The 15709-nt window shown below is 44.6% G+C and overlaps 1 protein-coding gene across 1 annotated transcript in view; it reads left to right on the forward strand.

Moving 5' to 3' along the window:
- The first annotated feature begins 32 nt into the window (after positions 1-32).
- The window catches only part of TOX4 (TOX high mobility group box family member 4), a 29474-nt gene continuing 13797 nt past the window's right edge, over positions 33-15709 (forward strand). The window contains exons 1-3 of the mRNA XM_018563139.1: positions 33-125; positions 9439-9584; positions 13869-13937. Coding sequence (XP_018418641.1) covers positions 9462-9584; positions 13869-13937 — 192 coding nt within the window. The 5' untranslated portion in view covers positions 33-125; positions 9439-9461. The remainder of the gene's footprint in view (positions 126-9438; positions 9585-13868; positions 13938-15709) is intronic.

The following is a 15709-nucleotide window of genomic DNA, read 5'->3' on the forward strand; positions in this document are numbered from 1 at the left end:
CAACCGTGCTTGCGAATGTCAAAATGACTTCCTGTGCTATACCGGAAGCTGGCCTTCCGCCATCTTGGTGGAGGCGGAGAAGTGTGGCTATAAAAAGAAGGAGATAACCGGTGTTAAAGATGGAGGTGAGAGAATTGATTTATATATTAAGAATTTGCAAGTGTAGCGGTTATGGTGATAAATTGGATTTTTGAAGTCGGGTGAGGTTTACAAATGGCATTTCACTGGCCAGGAGAAGACGTCCAGGAACTTCGGGTTACCTTTGTAAAGCTGGGGGCTGATGAGCCAATTTATTGTATGGAGTCTTGTTGTTGGAGTGCTTTGTAGTAGGCCCTATTAGCTGGGAGTTCAGATTCTGTATACACATAGTAGAGACTAAACCAGGACGATGGCTTCTGACAGGTCTATATAGTGTCTGCTTATGGTGTAATCTCTCCAGAGGCAATAGCAGTATGGTTCGTGTAAGATTGTGATTATATAGGTATCTGACCTCACTGATCTGTACAGAACACTTGCTTCAGGTCAGTGTTAAGGTGCCCATACACTGCACGATTCTCGTATGAGAATTATGGGAAATTGCGCGATCGTACGAGAATTGTGCAGTGTAAATGAAGACGTGCAAATGTTTCTGCTGTACGGTCGCACGTCTTTTGTCTAAGGAGCATGCTAGAAAACCAGCCGAGAATCGTACGATTTTCAGCTGGCTTTTAGCATGATCGTAAGATCTCAGGGGGGTGGGCTTGCGATGATCGTAAGTACGATCTGCCTGTCCAAGATGGGCAGATCGTACGTTTTGCAATGGTTGTAAAGTGTATGGCCACCTTTTAGGGGGCAGATCTAGGTTCCTCCACAGCCCTAACAACATCTGAATGAAGAACAAATAGAAAATCACCTACTATGACCATAAATAAGTCTTTCCTTTATTCCAAACTAGTGCAGGATAGAAGATCAAACTCTGCTGTTTTCTGCTATACTCAGCACTTTGTCTAAAGCTGGTCATACACCTTACAATTAATCGTTCAATTTCTGCACAAATACCCCATCATGCACAGACAAATGTCGTTTTTGATACCATTCGTCAGCAATACTAACTGGCAGGATTTTGTCGATCGACAGAACAGATTGTCATTTGTTCATGTTTTTTGTTGTACTGAAATTCCACTAATCCATCTATTTATTTATTTCTGTCCGTTTCAACACAAGTTTTCTAGTCTGCCCGTTAAACCAAATTTAGCCAGTTGTACAGTAATTGGGATCGTGCACTTACCATCAACTGGCCAATTATTGTACGGAAACACAACCGTGTTCATTTTTCGTACAGTAATCGCAAGGTGTATGGGCACCTTAAGAGCGCAGTTGTTAACTGACCCTGCTGAAATCTGTGATGATATGTCAGATGATAAAGTATATAGTATGCTTCTCCTCCGACAGCCGCTGTAGCCGCATGCTTCTCCTCCGACAGCCGCTGTAGCCGCATGCTTCTCCTCCGACAGCCGCTGTAGCCGCATGCGTCTCCGCCGCCAGCCTCTGTAGCCGCATGCGTCTCCGCCGGCAGCCTCTGTAGCCGCATGCGTCTCCGCCGGCAGCCACTGTAGCCGCATGCTACTCCACTGATCATCACTGTAGCCGCATGCTACTCCACTGATCATCACTGTAACCGCTTACTTGTCTACCACCACTACGCGCGCACCTCTCCACTGACTGCCACTGTACACACACACTCTTCTCCACTGATTGCCACTGTACACACACTCTTGTCCCCTTACTATCATTGTACCTGCATGCTTCTTCACAGTACTTGCATGCTTCTTCACTGACCACCTCCGTACCCACATGCTTATACCCTTACCACCATTGTACTTGCATGCTTCACAGTACCTGCATGTTTCTTCACTGACCACCTCTGTACCCACATGTTTATCCACTGGCTGCCACTGTACCCGCACACTTCTCTACCAACTGCCACTGGCCCTGCACACTTCTCTACTGACTGCCACTGTACGCACGTGCTACTTCGCTGTACATGCACACCTATCCCCTGATCACCCCTATATCCGCACACCTTTCTATTGACCACCACTATAATTCTTCCTCCTTAAAGGTGCCCATATACCTGCCGATCGGTGTATGGGCACCTTTTAAGGAGGAAGAATTATATAGATGAGGGGAGGTGCTGACAACACCGCTTTGAACTTTAGTGCATCAGTGCCAGCCCTCTGCAGGAAGATAAGAGCTGACTACACTTCTGGCAGGCTCATCAAGTGTTTTAAAAATATATAACATGGGTTGGAGAATTGTGCTGATTTTTTTTTTTACATCATTAACGGCAAGTATACTCCTACAGAAAGTTCACTTCTTCTGCCTATGCCTGCTTGCCTGAATTTTGCCATTATGGCCCAACACACCATTTACATCCTGCAGGTTGAGTCTTCTACCCGCTGACTGTGCCTATATTCTAGGTTCTATGCGACTGTTTCTTAAGCATCTCCTACCTTGGGAGATTGTCCAATAAAAACCTTAGGACAGAGCACACAGATGAAGCCAGTGGGAAGATTTCGCCCACAAGCGTAAGTTTTGTGGCGGGTAAAAGTGCCCATACACTTTACAACCCTCGCAAGACTTTTGTCTTGCGAGGGTTGTAAAGTAATTTAAAAAAACGTACAATCTGCCCATCTTGGACAGGCAGATCGTACTTGCGATCATCGCAAGCCCGCCCCCCTGAGGGGCGGGCTTCCGATGACTGCAATGAGGGGCGGGGGGGCTTCCGATGACTGCAAACGGGCAGTGTGCGCATGCGCACACCGGCCCGTTTGGCAGTTGTCGTACAAGCAAGCCACTAAGGTTTTCCAGCCTGCTTGTTCAACGGAAGACATGCGACCGTACAGTAGAAACGGTTGCACGCCTTCCATACACTGCACGATTATCATACGATAATGGTGCAGTGTATGGGCACCTTTTTAAGACTGCAAGGTTCAGGTAAGTATACGGCTCAGGAGGGTGGGTTATTAGGATGTGGGGGAGGGTTCAGACTAGGCAGGAAGGTTAAAGGTAGAACTGACAGGGTTATTCACAAAAGGCTGAAGAGTTTGGAGAAGGCAGGAGAAGTGAACAATCCAGGACAACATCGCTGAACTGGAAAGTGAGCTGAATTGGAGAATCTTTCCAAATCAGCTATGTTGTCCTAGATTGTTCCCTTCTCCTGCCTTCTCCAAACTCTTCACCCTTTTGTAAATAACCCTGTAAGTGTTTTGTTTTTAATGCAAACATTCTGAAATTGCTACTTCACCACTTGATGCCCATGTGCTGTTTATAAACATCATGGACTTTAAGTGGTTAAAACAAGCTCAAGGATACAGAGCTACCCTGAGCTTGGTGTAATTTTTTTCAGCTGGCTTCCAGCTATTCAGTAAGTGATCCGGGTGCCTGTGAAGCTGCCCTTGTTTTGCCTGATGAAGGGGTTCCTGTGTGTCCCCGAAACGTCGCACTAAGTGTGTTATTTTGCTTTTGATGTACGTCAATAAATAGACGTAATCGATTTACTATTGGAGTGCCGGTGTCTATTTCTTTTCTGTGAAGCTGCCCTGACACATGGTGAATCGTGTAAGGGTGGCGAATGGGAACAGTTTAGAGTACCTCCATTCCCCCATCTGCTCTGTGATCACAAGACCAGGAAGCGATGTGCTTTCTGGTTCAGAGCTGTCACATTGATGGCTCAAATTGGCTGAAGAGCTGATTAAGCGCTTAATCGCCTGCAGTAGAGGGCAGGGGAGACATTAGGTCTCCTGAAAAGAACCCGTCACCTGCCCATATTCTATTACATAAGGTGCTTGTTAGTCCTCTATGTGATAGCAATAAGTTAAGTGAAATACAGAGAAATGAAGAGTCAGGTGCCATTCACACCAGGGCGGATGCATTTCAGTGCGGTTTCCGCATTAATTTTAAAAGGGCGTTTTGAATCGAGTTTCACCACCTAAACGCAATTGAAAGTGTGCTGATTCCGCGTGTTTCCCCTAGGTATGACGGAACCGCCCTGGTGTGAACGGGGCCTCACTGAGAAATCCAAACGAAAGTGTAGGGTGCATACATATTTGTAATGAGCGATTTATACCACACATATTGGGTACTTCCACCAACATCGGAGTGAGAACAATTTTTCTATAGCCATCATTCTCTGGACTCTAAACTGATGGCCTGTAAAGGCTTTAAATTCGTTGCCTATGGACAATTTTGTGTACTGTAGTTTTTCACCATTTCACAGGCACACACAATTTTAAGGCTTGACATGTTTGCTATCTATATACCTGACACAACCCCGTCTAATTTACCAAAATATTTGAGATTATATTGTGTTTGTGTACACCTAAATTAATTTTAGTGTATTTGTTTCTGAACATATAGATTTGATAAACATTTGTGCAAATATTGTGTGACATCAATTGCAACTGTCACCGTTTTATTCTGCAGGGCCTCTGCTTTCAGAAATGCACCAAAAAGGTGCATGCACTATTTTTTTCTAGCGTAGCACACCACAACACATGGTAATTACAATGCATTGTGGTGCTCTACAACACAAGTGCGTTATGGTGCCATTAAGAATGAGTGTCACAACAGTGCACCAACACACATTTTTACAGCAGAAGAATTGAACCCTGCCTTAGGTGTTTTACTGTGGAACATGTAAGTGTGAACAGGCCTGGATCGTACGATTATCGTAAGGTGTGTGGAAGCCGTGCGACCTCTACTACTGTAAGGTCGCACAACTTTTAACTTGCGAACATGTTGGAAAACCCGCCGAGCATCGTACGAGCGCACACTGCCCGCTCAGCATTGGAATCATCAGAAGCCCGCCCCTCAGTGGGGAGGGCTTGCGATGATCGCAAGTACGATCTGCCTGTCCAAGATTGGTCAGATCGTACGTTTTTTTTAATTACCTTACAACCATCACACAACAAAAGTCGTGCGATGGTTGTAAGGCAGGGGTGGCAAACTCAAATTCATCGGGGGCCGCATCAGCAGTATGGTTACCCTCAAAGGGCCGGTTGTATAGGACTATGCATCTACTCTTTATTATCATAAATAGTTGCCTCTGCATTCAGTTGCTACTGGTTTTAATAATAATTTAAGTAATAACTAGCCTTGAAAACATCCACAAGAAACTTTATTGGAGACTGCTCAGACTGCAGCAGAAATCCCTAATCTGGCGTTTTCAAGTGACAGCTGTCACCTAGTCAAGTTAATGATCAGGTGACAGCAGCTCCATGTAAACGCATGCAAGAGGCAGTTAAAAACCACTCCAAGGGTTTTTTTGGCCCTAGGTGGCCTTTAAATGCTGACAAATGCTTAATTTGAAGGTTAAATTGCCAAAACATTGTTTCATGGTTGTTAGAGGTTAGAACCTCTGTTAGGCTTTTACAGCAATCAGGGAAAAATCTTCCAGCAGGGACACTTGTTCCAATGACAGGTGTCTAAAGCCCACCATTTTGATCCTATTCCCTATCTGTCCAGAACAAACACAAAAATGGGTTTAGATGTACTTTAACCCCTTCATGACTGAGGCCTTTTTTTCATTTTGTGCACCCATGTTATATTCCACATTTTAGGCCTGAAAATGACTTAAAACCCCCAAACATTATATATTTTCTGAATGCCAAGACTCTATAGAATAAAATGGTGGTAGTTACGCGGCGGTGTCCGGGGGGCGGCCCGGCCCCTTATACGGGACACAGAAGCGATCTGGCAACAGGTAAGTCGCCAGAATCGCTTCTGTTGTAAAGCCGACAGTCGGCTCTACAAGTTTAAACAGAGTCCCGGCGGCTATCTGTTTAAACAGCCCCGATGCTGGCGACGTACACTGTACGTACACAGCCCCGATGTTGGCGACGTCGTCAGTCACGAAGGGGTTAATAGTTATTCGGCTCCTGTGCTTCAGCACTTTTTTTAGGCCAGGTCAGATTTATTTCAATACTTCACAACGAAGCATTTGCGAATTTGGCAATCGTAAATTGACCTGTTGATCAAAAACTACCAACAGAAGCCTTGCCTCTTTGCAAACATTTGTTTTTCTGTGTGGAATGTACATTCAAATTGAACAAACCCAAAACATTGCTAGGAATGTTTGTGTGTTCCTTCATGCGGCATCCAGTTACCTCAAGACACACCCTGTGTTGTCTGTGGTCAGTTGGGGATGGACTTGAAATGTAATGCCATGAATGTGTGATATTGGCCGACAGCACAGCTCCAGTGGAGAATATTTAATTATACAGGTAGCATTGAACATACTTATTACTTTTATATTGAAATCTAATCAAAAACAACAACTCCGCCAATAAACGTCCTTGTGAACCCATTTGTTTTGACATTTTTATTGCTATACCAATAGAATGCCCAGATAAAAGGTTTGCAATGACATGTTACTTAGAACAAAATGAATATTAAAGTACAATTAACACTTTTTTTTCCATATATCTACTACTAGCAAGCAGTAGCTATATGCAAAAACATTTAAAAAAATAAAAAAGTTACCAAATAGGTAGAAACGTACCTGTGTCTCCCCCACTCGCTCCCGTCTGATGATCTGAAGGATCATGGGGTGGGAACATGCATGGTAGAGATCTTCAGCCGGGAGAAGAGGAGAGACGCAGTGTAAGTCAATGCAGTCAGCCGGGAGCGTGCCCATTGGAGAGACTCCGTGGGCCACAGAAGAAACAGTGGTCAGTGCTGGATCAGAGACCGGCACCAGCATTGGAGGGACTCCTGAAAATGACAGGAAAGAAGAAGATGATCGGATCAAGAGGCATCATTTAAGGTAAGTCCTTTCAACATCATTCAATGAAAGAAATCACCAGCACTCCGTAAATGAAATACAAAAAATGTCCATTTATTTGGACTAAACGTCCCACATATCAAATTATTCGGATTATCTGATATGTGGGACGTTTAGTCCAAATACATGGACGTTTTTTGTATTTCATTTACGGAGTGCTGGTGATTTCTTTCATTCATTGACTGCTGTGCACGGCGCCATCCGTGATTGCCACTGTTTCCACTTGAACCGGGAGCACTGTGAGGAGTGCAGGGGGACCTATCGTTTTCTGGAACTTACAACATCATTGGGGGGGGGGTTGTGACTTTAACGTCACTTTAAAAGGCTAATGTATAAACATTCCACCCAGCATATAGTTAGATGAATGCTGTTCACATGGCATTCCCACCACTGGGTGGAGCCTCATCAAGTTGGATGGACTTTTGCCATAATCTGCAACTAATCTTAGCTACACCTGTCAGTGTGCCCTCCTTTAGCGGTGATGGGACTCGGATTGCCACTCCTTCTGGCATTACAGTCTCCCTCCCAGAGATGCTCTTTTTGGCCATTGGATGGCACTCTGTTCCCAGCATTGTGCAAAGTTTTGTTTTGGCAAAAGAGATTTCTGCTTGAAGAGTACTGCCAACACTGGACTGGTGATGAAGCTGGGGACAGAGATGCAGTGTAAAGAGGGTAAGATTCCATCCAGATCTTTGCGATGCGGGAGTGCGTGGGATGCTGCATTGCTTGTGCCAGTGATAAGTGCGCTGCGGTGCCATTATTTCTTAATAGCATCCTAGCACACCTAGCCATCACGTGCGTTGTGTTGCACCTATTACCATGTGATGTGATTTTTAAAAAAAGGTGCATGCACTTCTTTGAGTGTGATTTAGCTGTGGTAGGCATCCTGTTCAAATGAATGAGCTGCACAACACCCCCCGATTAGGTGTGTGTGGGGGGGGTTACAACATTTAAAAAAAAAAAAAATGGAGTTACACTTTATTATAAGAGGGGTCTTAGGCCCCTTTCACACAGGTAGTCCGATCAGATCCAACTTTGAGTTTTTAGGTGGAACTGATCCGGTACCCAATGTTAGTTTATGGGAAGCCGGACCTAACTGGACATGGGTCCGTTTACATCCGATCACGTCCAGAAGAAAAACAAAACTAAATCGGAACAGTTTCGATCTGGTCGTGATAGATCGGGGGTTAGCTGATGTAAATGGACACATCTGTTTACATTCAACTCCCCATAGACCTAACATGGGTCTGTACAGCTCAGTGGTTCCTCCATTTCCAATGGAGGCAAAAAGGGAAAGGACACGGATGTCCCAAGAGTGACGTATTTAGTTTTGATCAGTAGGGGATCCTTGCACCACACCGCAGGCATTGCTGTGCCACGCGTTCTGGTGCAGGTAATCACACTGCGGGACAGGAGGCATGGCTGCAGTGCCTTTGACATGAATGCACCACCATGCCCCCTCCCGCCCCAGAACACAGGGAGGCTGTAGATATACAATATGCATTCCAGCAACTAACCGTGCTGAAACACACTGAAATTTGTGTGAATAAGCCCTCAGGCTGTGCCATTGCTCTTTGGGCCAGGAGCTAGTTTGCACTGAAAATACCTCTCTCCCACAGTGTATGACACATTTTAGTACAAATTCCCTTTTGATACATTGAGGGGAATTTATCAAAACTGGAGCAGATGTGCATGGTAATCAATCAGCATCCATCTTTCATTTTCAAAGCTTAACTGAGATTGGTTGCCATAGGCAACTGCTCCAGTTTTGATAAATCCCCCATGTAAACACTAAAAACATTCCCAAATACATCAGAGAATAGTGGAAACTGCATAGATGTACACCTAGTAAGAACAAGCATATCAATGTAGTCATCACTGGATTGTAGTACACAATTACAAGTCACATAGAAACATACATAAGAGCTTCATATGTAGCCATGCTTCGTATTTAGGGTGTCGGCCCTCAGCAGTGCACATGGAATGCTTGGTCTATTATCAGACTTTTGATCTCCGGTTATGTTTTCCTGCACTGACTGATGCATGGCGAGCTGCAGCTGAGCTAGTGTGGAGGAGGGTACCTGTATACATCACCACTCTCATAGAACATTCTATGAAATCCACCATACTTGTCCCTTTGCTGCATTTGCTTCCTCACACTTGGTACTTGCGATCTCCCTGCTGGTACTTCACGGGTGTGCCTGATAGGGAGAACGCCCCGGCTGGGAGGGCTCCCGGCGAGTCACGTGTTAGTGCTGGCATAATGAGTGAATGGTTGGCGCTCGGGCAGCGTAAGCTTCGGCTGGCACTTCACGGGTGTGCCTGATAGGGAGAACGCCCCAGCTGGGAGGGATCCCGGCTCGTTCGGGCAGTGTAGGTTTCGGCTTGTTGAAAGTCTAGAGCGGTCTCTATGATAAGTAATAGTGTGCGGTGTGTCTGTATAGATGTGACTGCAATTGGGAGTTAGATGTTTTGTACCGGAGTTGCACAATGTACGCTATCCCCGTGTAATAGTTTTGCTGCTCCATATTTCGGTGTGGTTGGTGTTTTGCATTATAACATGTATGAGGTAGTGGCGGGAGAGCCAGTGTTCATCTGTTCCCGTGTTCTTATAGAGTGCTGGTGTACGTGTTCATTGATGGATCTGCACTTCTTCCCGGGACTGGACAGTGGTGATGGGGCAGGACTTTTTTCAGGGGAGGAGGGCCCCTCCACTGCTCTTGGCTCCCAGCATGTGTATGGGATGTATGGCCGCAACAAGGTGAGCTCCAGCACCATTTCCTGTATGATACGTGCTCACTGAAATGTCTGCTTCAGGCTTCACTCATACAAGTACAGTGTCAGAGGACTGCTCTCATTTTACTGAGCTGCATCAGAATATGAAGACATTTGCAGTATGGCTATAGCTAAAACTTGTGATAGAGCAGGAAAGGGTTAAACCACTATTGGGTTGTTTCTTCCTTTGTGTCCAGTTGGGGAAATTTGCCTTAATTTCCTGTGCTGGAGACACAACTTGACAGGAGGAGATCTCCCCACAGTGAGAGGAATTTCCATCTTGGACAGTTGTCATGGGAATGTGTGTCCCTGTTGGATGATTTCCCCCCTCACCTTTTCTTCCAGTGACACTTCTGAAATGTGGAATCTTTCCTCGACAGTGATCTCCGAGAGAGAGAGAGAGAGATATGAACCTCTCTAGCAGAGAAACAGACCGAAGGTTCAACTGTTGTTACATGACTCTCAAACATCTACATACAAAGCATTCTGTGAAGAGGCACAGACAAACACTGCAGGGGGTGTTCATTAAAACTGGCTCAGTTGCCTATGACAACCAGCTTCTCTGTTTAATGTTGAAAGCTTAAAAGAGAACTATGGGGTAACTTTTTTCCTTAAAGTTCTCTTCTGGGTCACAGGAGGACATATACTTGCGTCCTCCCGTGGCTCAAAAGTCAGTATATAGCGGGAAATGCTGACAATACTGTCGAGACCCACTCCGCTGGCTGATTGACAGCGCGCTCTGCCTATCTAGAGGCAGAGCCAGCTCTGCCCGCCCTGTCCGTTCCTCCTGTCAGCGATGGAGGATCAGAGAGGGGAGGGGGGAAATCCCTGCAGGGAGAGGAGCGAGTGGCGGTATGTGTTCGCTCACTTCCCGATCGATAGAGCCGACCTGTGGCAGTTACAATGTCACAGGTCAGCTCTAACTATGAGTTTGAGTGTAAATCACTCACCTCAGTTCTTCTTTAAAGCGGACCTTTACACTCTCAAAAATCAAATTCTAACAATGCATACCAATGTATGATGATTAATAATAGACATGTCAGGTATAAAATGCTGTGATTATGAAATACTTACACTTGCAGAGCATTCACTTTCTGCTTTGAAAGGGCAAAATGACTTCAGTTTGCCAAAGCAATGCACACTGGGATTGCCTTGTCATCATAAGAGCATTGCTGGGAAATCTCATCTGTAATCTCAGTGAAAGGCATTTTCCTCCCCTGAGATGATGTGCATAGTCACATGTCCTAGTCACATGTCCCAGTCACATGTCCCAGAAATACAGGAAGTAAATGAAGATCTAGTAATCTGCCCTTAGTAAACATGGCCACTGTCAGAAGACTGGGGAAGAAAAGAGAAACAAGGTATGCAAAGAATACAAAGCCGCCAATTATCTAGAAATATGTATTCATGCAGATTGGCATCACTAAATATTTATAAAGGTGTGTTTGGTGTTGTTCTAAAGATATGGGTACAGGTCCGCTTTAACTGAGCAAACTGAAGAGAGAAGCTGATTGGCTGCCATTAGAAAACTGTCTGCTCTAGTTTTCATAAATTTTCCCCTGCGTCTATGTTTGAGAGTCGCGGCAAGCTGGAACTATAGCGAGAGCTTTACTTCCTGGCATAAATGAAAGTGTCAATATTAAAGATGGTACATCATTCCTTAAAGTGCCATACACCTCACCAGACTTCATTTGATTACAAAAAATATATATATATAGATAGATATAAATGCTTTGCACCAATATTTAAACCTTGAAGGCAGCACTAAATTAGTGTATAACTAAATAACAAAACTTCCTATTGATTCTGTGCTGCACTATATTCCGATTAATGCATATTGCAAAACAACCACTTAATAGTAGAAACATCCACACAGTGAATCACTAAAAGTCCACTTCAAAAATCACAGTTATTCACAAAAAGGGTGGAGAGTTTGGAGAAGGCAGGAGAAGTGAACAATCTAGGGATAACATACCTGAACTGGAAAGTGAGCTGAATTGGAGAATGTTTCCTAATCAGCTATGTTGTCCTAGATTGGTCACTTCTCCTGTCTTCTCCAAACTCTTCACCCTTTTGTGAATAACCCTGTAAGTTTCAGTCCCACGTAAAATCCACAATCTGCAGTGTTCTTCAATTTGTGGTTTCCACCATTCCTCCATACATGCGTTCCCCATCAGTCTATAAGGTGCCTCCACCACTGCCATGAACACCCTGCAGAGTGCAGCTCACCTGGTTACAGGACCTTGGAAATAAGTCTTCTAACACAAATCTCTTTAGGTTCAATCCAGGGCGGTATGATACCCCAGTCGATAAGAGCAGTTCAGCTGCACATCTCCCCGTTCCCTTCTTACACTCCGGCACTGATGCCAAAAGCAGGTCAGCAGCAGCTGTCAGAGCCCCCTTTTCCTTCTTATACTCTGCAAAACCATATACAAGGTAAAGAGGAAATCCATAGTGTACACCGCTCATAAACAATAGTTTATGAAAAATTGCTACTCACATAAAAGCACATATGGATTTCCTCTGAACAGGCGGCTGAACAGCTGTTATCCATTGGGGTATAATCCCGCACTGGATTGAACCTAAAGGGATTTGTGTTACAGGACCTTGGAAAAAGGTCTTATAACAGCGGTTCTCAACCTGAGGGTCGGGACCCCTTCGGGGGTCGAATGACGATTTGCCAGGGGTCGCCCCGGAGTCTCCTGCTATTAGATAGCGGCTCCCGGCCGCCTAGGAGAGAAACACTTTCTCCCGAGCAAATTAAACCTTTTTTGACTGACATTGGGGGCCGTAGGCCGCCGTAAGTCAGAAAAAAAAAAACACCACCCTAGGAATGCATAGCTAGATTCCTATTGGCTATTTCACTTTGCAAGTTCTCCATCAGGTCCCCACTACTGATTGACAGCAGCAGAGGGCGGGTGCAATAGCTAGTTTGCTATTGGCTATTGCAAAGTGAAATAGCCAATAGGAATCTAGCTATGCATTCCTAGGATGTTTTTTTAATTTTTTTATTCTGACGGTTCTCAACCTGGTGGGTCGCTGTGTGATTTCTGCTGTGCTCGGTGAGAGTCCTCCTCAGCCCTCTCCTAGCGCAGCAGTGTCAGTTCTCCCACCACGCTGCAGCAGCCGCGTCATTCCTAAATTTTACTGTTTGGGGTCACCAGAACTTGGCAAATGTTACCAAGGGGTCCCGGCACTAGAAAGGTTGAGAACCACTGTCTAAGGCCTTGTTCACACCAAATGCAGACCAGATCCGGTCAGGTTTCTGCACACGCAGTGCAGTGGGTTGTGCCGCGTTTTAGACGCGTTTTTGATGCGTTTAGGGCCGGTTTTGGTAAAAAAAAAATTGTTTTTTTTAAGTTTAACATGGGCTTTCAGGCACTTGCATGCGTTTTAGATGCGTTTTTGATGCGTTCCAGACCAGATCCAGAGCAGGTAAAATAGGGCTTGCCGCATTTTTTTCATCCGGTCTGGATCTGGTCTGGATCCGCACGCTGCGATGTGAACTGGAGGTCAAAATACCATAGGAATACATTGGACGCAGTTTTGATCCGGTCTGCACCTACTCTGGTCCGGATCTGCTCCGCGCTTGGTGTGAACAAGCCCTTATAACCAGGTGAGCTGCACTCTGGAGGGTGTTCTCGGCAGTGGTGGAGGCACCTTATGGACTGATGGTGTCAGCATGTGTGGAGGAATGGTGGAAACCACGAGTTGAACAACACTGGATTTCAACACTGTAAAATTATAACACTAATTTTTTTTTTTTTTAGTTATGAACTTTTAGTGATTTACGGTGTGAAATTATGTATTTGGTAAAGTAGCCTCTGCTCCAAGCTCACTCCTGTGATGGACTTCAATCTCACGTTTAGTTTATTGTTTTGTATTGAGATTGTAGTCCATCAGGAGCGAGCTTGGAGCAGAGGCTACTTTACAACACACAGGGACTGTGGGGAACAAAAGTAGTCACACTCCAGAAGGAAGAACAGTGTCAGCACCAATTCAGAGATGATTTGAGGATCTACAGCCGAGTGATAACAGAAATGTATCCTATTTGTGTAATAGTTAAGGTGTTGAATGCATTTTTAGGATTTAACTCCTGAGTTTAGTGTCACTTTAAGGTTTTGAAGAATAAAGCATAACCGGCAACTATTTCATTGAATATGATCCATACACAACCACACATGACCAGAATGTAAATTATCTGTTGTGTATACAGTATTGTTTTGAAGTTGATGCAACATTTTACAATTCTTCTCATTTTTGTTTGCAGTTTCCGGGGGGGAGTGATAGTTACCTGACCATCACCGGCTCAGGACACCCGTTCCTAACTGGGACGGAGGTGAGTGTGACATCAGTATGTAAAAATAGCCTTAATCTTTTTACAAAGTCAAACTGCAGTACTATTTTGTATATTGTATATTCCCTGTTGTACTAGATTAGAAAATCCCAAATCTGATATAGCCACCACTATATTTAGAATAGATTATAGTTGCCTTGGTAATATAGTATATAGGATATTCTTTACAATGTGTTTTTAACCCACTTTTATGCTTGTAAACATTTTAGCATTGAATGTTTAACTGCTGTACTTCTCTTATAAAATCAGTTCTGGAAGCTTTTGACAATTTGGTTCATGCTGGCACAGTCGAACAAACCGTGCAGGATGTTACACATTTTTGTAGTCTGTACTTCACATGTGACTTGTCAGGTAAGCCAGATAGTATCTGTATGATTGTCACTTGCTATGGTGGAGAAGATCCGAGTGAAGATTACCTTTAAAGTTTTTCCATGCAGAAAACACTGGTTTCTGTAATCTAGAGGATAAATAATATTGTGCTCTGTTTAGTGTCTGTGTGTATATATATATATATATATAATATATATATATATATATATCTATCTCTCTCAATATAAATGGGTAAGCAGTATTAGTCCAGTAGACAAGATGTCAAAAAAGACAAAAACACAGTATTGCAGTGTGCAATGATACCTTTCTTATTGGACTAACAAAATATATGTGTGTATATATAGATAGATATATATTCTCCAGAAATCGGCACCCGCGGAGCCTCCTTTTCCCTATGCTCTCGTCCCGTTGATGTCATTACATACAATACAAGGCCCATAGACCTGCAATATAGAAGAGGATGCCAAGGGATAGTCCATAAGTCAGCGTAGGGAAGATGAGGTGAGTACTGACCTCTAGGGTAGGCAAAAGTCCTTTTCATAGGTACCGTAGACATACACTAGATTGCCAAAAGTATTGGGACCCCCCTCCAAATCATTGGATTCAGGTGTTCCAATCACCTCCATGGCCACAGGTGTATAGAATCAAGCACCTAGTCATGCAGACTGCTTCTACAAACATTTGTGAAAGAATGGGTCACTCTCAGGAGAACAGTGAATTCCAGCGTGGTACCGTGATAGGTTGTCACCTGTGCAATAAGTCCATCCGTGAAGTTTCCTTGCTACTAAATATTCCACGGTCAACTGTTAGTGGTATTATAACAAAGTGGAAGCAACTGGGAACAGCAACTCAGCCATGAAGTGGTAGGCCACGTAAAATGACAGAGCGGGGTCAGCGCATGCTGAAGCTCACATTGCGCAGAAGTCGGCAACTGTCTATGGAGTCGGTAGCTACCGACCTCCAAACTTCGTGTGGCCTTCAGATTGGCACAACAGCAGTGTGTAGAGAGCTTCATGGAAGGGGTTTCTATGGTCAAGCAGCTGCATCCAGGCCTCCATCACCTAGTGCAATGCAAAGCGTTGGATGCAGTGGTGTAAAGCACGCCGCCACTGGACTCTAGAGAAGTGGAGACGTGTTCTCCTGTAGTGACGAATCATGCTTCTCTGTCTGGCAATCTGATGGACGTGTCTGGATTTGGCAGTTGCCAGGAGAACGGTACTTGTCTGACTGCATTGTGCCAAGTGTAAAGTTTGGTGGAGGGGGGATTATGGTGTGGGGTTGTTTTTCAGGGGTTGGGCTTGGCCCCTTAGTTCCAGTGAAGGGAACTCTTAAGGCATCAGCATACCAAGACATTTTGGACAATTTCATGCTCCCAACTTTGTGGGAACAGTTTGGGGATGGCCCCTTCCTGTTCCAACGTGACC

This window comes from Nanorana parkeri, unplaced genomic scaffold, assembly GCF_000935625.1.
Source record: "Nanorana parkeri isolate BGI_ZX_2015 unplaced genomic scaffold, ASM93562v1 scaffold635, whole genome shotgun sequence".
Classification (NCBI taxonomy): Eukaryota; Metazoa; Chordata; class Amphibia; order Anura; family Dicroglossidae; genus Nanorana; species Nanorana parkeri.